Here is a 5,223-nt window from a genome sequence, read left to right as displayed (position 1 = left end):
GTGCCGCGCCGGCCAGCCTCCTCAAGTCCGGTGCTCCCGTGGCCTTCCGCTCGGTCGACTCCCCCGCCGTCACCGCCGCCCGCCGCCCGTACAACACCAAGGCCAAGGAGGTCAGCCGCTACGACGACGACGACGACGACTACAGCGCCCGCGACCTCGTCACCCCCAGCTTCTTCTCGCAGGGTATGCTTCCCTTCCCTACCAGTGGCGCGCCGTTTCTTTGCGTTCGTGCTGAAGTGTCAACACCGTGAGTCAAATCAGCCTTCTGATCTGCTTTTGGTTTCCTTGGTGCTGATTCTGCAGACGTGATCGACTCGCTCGGCCCGCCGACCAGCATGGCCCGTCTGCTGTCTCTGATGAAGGCCGGCCTCTCCTCCACTGCTGCTGGGGCTGGGGCGTCGCTGCTCGGACGCTGGGTGGCCAAGGAGGACGACGACGCGGTGTACCTCAAGGTGCCGATGCCGGGGCTGACCAAGGAGCACGTGGAGGTGCGGGCGGACAAGAACATCCTGGTGATCAAGGGCGAGGGCGAGAAGCAGCCCTGGGACGGCGACGACGACGACTCCGCGGTGCCGAAGTACAACCGCCGCATCGAGGTGCCCGCTGCTGACGCGTACAAGATGGACAAGATCAATGCCGAGATGAAGAATGGCGTGCTCTGGGTCACCCTGCTCAAGGTCAAGGAGGAGGACCGCACGGACGTCTTCCACGTCAAGGTCGAGTAGTGCTCATGGAGGATGGCCGGCGCGAGAGTGTGAGAGACGCCTTGTTGATGTGGTCATGTTTGGTGTCTTTTCTTCCTTGTTTTGCTTCGTTGATCGTCTTACATCGAGTAGGCAGTGGTCTGGTGATGAACTTGGTCGCGAACTCTGTTAGTTTCCTCTAGTTGGGCATATGATGAACTTGCTTTGGTGGTGAAATTGGTCATGAAATTCTGTTGATTTCCTCAAATTTGGCATATGATGAACTGATTTGGTGCTGAAATTGGTCATGAAGCCATGTTGATCTCCTTAAGTTTGGCGTGCTGGACTAATTTGGTGGTGAAATTGGTCATGAACTTTGTTGATTGTCTCGAGTTTGGCCTGATGAACTACTCTGATTGTCTTAAGCCTTTCTATCTTATCTCGTCCTTGATCTGTATTGCTTTAAGCTTTCTGTAAAAAGCTGAGCATTCATGCCTATCCTCTAGTTTGACGTCATGGAGTTGGTACAGGTTGATGATTTTTGCTTGCTGTTCCGTGAATTTTTTGTGCTTATCCTTGAATTGTTTTTGTGAAATTTTTGCTTGTCTGATCTCCTAGAATTTTCTGTGCTTATCCTCGAGTTTAACTTCTTGTAACAACTGCAATTGTTCCAGTTTGTAGCTGTAGGGTTTTTGTAACAATTGTAACAGTCACATGAGATAGGCGTTTCCTTGTTTATGTCCTGCTTCGTTGATTTTCTCAAGTATAATGTGATTAACTGATTTGGTGGTTCCCTGAATGTTTTGTGTTTATCCTACTATGTGTTTACTTCTTCATATTGTCAACTATACTTTGATGGAGAAGTTGATCCGGAACTCTGTCGATTTTCCACAACCAAAAAAAAAACGAATGATGAACTACTTTGCTGGTGAAAATTCGTCATTAAACTTTGTTGATTTCCTCTAGTTTGAGGCAATGAACTGATTTGGTAGTGAAACTGGTCATGAACTTTTTTTGTTTAGAAATGGTCAAGAACTTGTTGATTTCCGGAAGTTTGACGTGATTACTTGATTTGTGATGGATGTGTTGTTTCTGATTGATGTTTGTTCCTCAATGTTCATCCATGTTCATCCAGTCGCATCAGCCAGTTCCTGGAGCGAACCCAAGCAACTGGTGATGTTCGGGCATCTAGTAGCCGCTGCAAACTCTTGAGGAGCTAGTGAAGTTCCACGAGCTGGACCTCCAGCGGAAGATGCCGGCATGATCCGGGCAAAGAATGACGGAGATTTTAACACCCTGAAATTTGGCCCTTTTTCTTCAGGAATCAGGATCAAGTTGGAGTTTCTTTTCTGGGATTTGGTTTGGATCTTCTTTCCCCTGATTTTCTTGGACTTGACCAAATCAAAAACATAACTCAGATAACATACTCTGGTTATCGCCAACCCTAACCATCTGAATAGCTACTTCTCCCAAAATTTTCTCAAGAGTTTTTCTTCTTCTAAAAAGGTTTTGAGCTTCCAAAAACCCTTGAGTTGTGAAGCAACTAGTTTTTCTGTTGCTCTAAAATTCCCAATAAATTTGTATAAATTGTTTGGGTCAAACTAACACTAAAAATGCCACTAACCCACTCAGTAGCTTTTTCTTTTGAGCACACCATCTTCTTCCAGTTTCTGGAACGAATTCTGAATTCTACAGCAAGTACGAACCCTGTATAGGGGTCCAAACTGTCTGAAAATTGGCACACTTTACACCTTAGTACGTTAACACCCCTAGACATCACCCACACACCGACCCTTACCTAGTTTGCTTTGTAGCTGCTGTCAAAGCGAGTGAGGGCTTTTGGCGGGAGACCTCCATGGAGATGAATATTTTGAAAAGTTCAATAATTACATTTTTGGAGTTTCAAAAAATTCTAAACATTCATATGAATGTATTGTACATGTGTATAAAATCTGACAATGAAATACATTATGGTAAGAGCTACACAAAAAAGAGAAAATCCTGAATTTCTAATAGTGAACAGTGTTATTCACCGTTCATCAGTTTGAAAGTCGTGATTTGTCTTTTTTGTGTAGCTCTTACCATAATGTATTTCATATTCAAAAATTACACACATGTTGAATACATCGATGTAAACATGTATGATTTTTATAAAAAAAAGTTGTAACATTAAAATACGTTTTTAGATTTATTTTTAAAACGACCTCCATGAAGGTCGCCTGCCATTGGTATTTTGCGCTGTCAAAGCTTGCTACCGAAAACTGTTTGGGTTTGCAGAATGCAGTTTCAGTGCACCTGGGACACACGACCACTCCTAGGACCTACTCTGCACGCCTCACGCAACACGGTGCTAAGTACCAAAAATGAGCCAAGGCCCTCGGCGTGGGCGTCGTGGTGATCACTCCACTGGCATGCAGAGAGCGCGCTCTGCACGCCAGCATGCCAATGACCTGACGGCTTCATCGCGTTCTGCCGTCCGCGACTCGCCATCGCTCGTAGGAGGCCATGCGCATCCCTCCAAGAACCGCCTCGACGCCCTACGACCAGGCCCCCCTAGGCTCGCCGGAAGACGCGGCGCCGCTCACCTATGACGTTCGGCAGTAGTCGTATTCCTCCATAGCCCGGACGGCCCCGGCCACTAGCTCGCAAGCGCTCACCTGAACCCGCCACGGCCCCCACTACGGCCCCGGCCACTAGTCGTCTTCCTCCACAGCTCAGACTTCACTCGCAGCACCTCCTCCCCTCTCTCACACGTCACACAGGCCATCGAGCATGCCATACGGCCTGCCGCCGCGGAATCGAGCGGAGCTCTCCGTTCGGGCACCCCGAACACACCACCACTAGGACCGCCACACCTCACTGACCAAAATCCCCCACGGAGCTTCCCAAGCTGCGATGCTTTGCCGGAGTTCGCCGGAGCCTGAAGAGGCGCCGCTGCCGGAGAGGACATAAGCGACGTCACCAGGACGTCTCCGGGGGAGCTACAAGTACGAGGATCGCCCGCTTTGTATCGTTCCAACGCTCCCACCCCCGAGCTCTGTTGTGCCCTCTACGCCGACGAACGCCCGCCAGTGAGACACTGCTCCGCTGATTGTGCAATTTTAAACAAAAACCCGACATGTGGGCCCACCTACCGGCTACTCATTTTCATCCCGAAACGGCGCGTAAGTGAACGCGTATTTCAGAAATACGCCTTCAACGTGTCCGTGATGGGATTTTCTGTTTAAATCGTTTTTGTTTTATTTAAATTGTTATGTTGACCCAACTTTGACTAGTGATAGCGCCGAATGGCATTCCCTAGAAAAGCAACTTTGACTAGTGATAACTTTTAAACTATAGGTCCTTTTTAGTTGATTATTTTTGCTAAAATTTTCTTATGAAATTCTTTATTTGTTGATTTAATTTGGGATTTATTTGACCCATCTGGAATTTGTGGACAGAATATTTGACTTTATGTGTTATTTACAAAAGAAGTTTTAAATTATTTCCATAAGAAATTAATACATGAGGTGAAGACAAGGAGCTGTGTTGCACTTCACTTGAGCAAGGCAAGCCACCATCTCCATTTGCTTGATGGCATTGCAGGCCATGGTTTAAAAATTACAATTTCTTTATTTTGTGGAAGTAATTAAATTAAGTTTTAGATTATTTTTGTACAAGAATGTTTGCCATGCTAGTGTAATTTATTTAGATAGTAGTTGGACAGTACCATTCACTAGTTTTGAAGTTGATATTGAAGCTTAGTTGATGGATGAGAACTTGTTAGTGGAGAGTAGTAATATGAGTAGAAATGTTGAATAATTCTAGTAGTAGAAGACAACACATTCTATTCTTGCTTTCATGTAGACATGATCATCTTGGATGGACAAACTTTAGTTTTAGAAATGATCATCTGCAGGAAAGACGTTAGAAATAAAAAATGACTAAAAATTGACTAGAAGATTTATTTGTAATAGAATTGAATTCATTATCTAACCCTTCATGGTTGGTTAGTTTGTAGTGCCACGGCATCGAGCCGTTCCTCGTACAGCCACACTTGCCTTAGTGGGAAGGTCCTCGCTCAGTTTGTCACCAAAGAGGGATGTTTGGATGGTCAGTATCCCCTTGCCCGGGGGATTGTCGTCTAGTCACGAGAGCCCAGGTTGTGAGACGTGCACAGAGAAAGTTATTGAATCCCGTAGTGGATTAGTTGTTCCACGTGGTGGGAGGGATCCGGATTCTCTCACACAGGGCTAGCCCGCGAGAGGTTGGTGATACGATAAGAGTGACATGTTGTAAGCGGGTTTTGCCAGACTTCCCGTGCTGTGGGTAAAGTGTACAACCTCTGCAGGGTTTCAAATCTATCCGAATAGCCGATTCCCTCATAATGGTACACACTTCATATGAAGTCACACTATATGATCAAGACCATGTCCAAATTAAACTACGCAAGTGTTGTATTCATGTTTAGTTGGCAGGAATGGATAGACTTCAAGGTAGCCTTGAGAGTTAAGACGGATGATTGGGAATCATGCTTAAAGATAGACTTTGGACTGTTAAA

The 5,223-nt window shown here is 46.1% G+C and overlaps 1 protein-coding gene across 1 annotated transcript; it reads left to right on the top strand.

The window, feature by feature from the left end:
* LOC123150429 (26.2 kDa heat shock protein, mitochondrial) lies at positions 1-1,014 on the top strand (the record flags this gene model as incomplete). Its single annotated transcript, XM_044570281.1, is given in 2 exon segments — positions 1-183; positions 304-1,014. Coding segments are annotated over 2 exon segments (605 nt in total), but the record flags the coding sequence as incomplete, so codon positions are not given.
* Positions 1,015-5,223: the final 4,209 nt, after the last annotated feature.

The sequence above is a fragment of the Triticum aestivum genome, chromosome 7A (genome assembly GCF_018294505.1).
Source record: "Triticum aestivum cultivar Chinese Spring chromosome 7A, IWGSC CS RefSeq v2.1, whole genome shotgun sequence".
Lineage (NCBI taxonomy): Eukaryota > Viridiplantae > Streptophyta > Magnoliopsida > Poales > Poaceae > Triticum > Triticum aestivum.
This window is presented reverse-complemented; position numbering and strand designations above follow the sequence as displayed.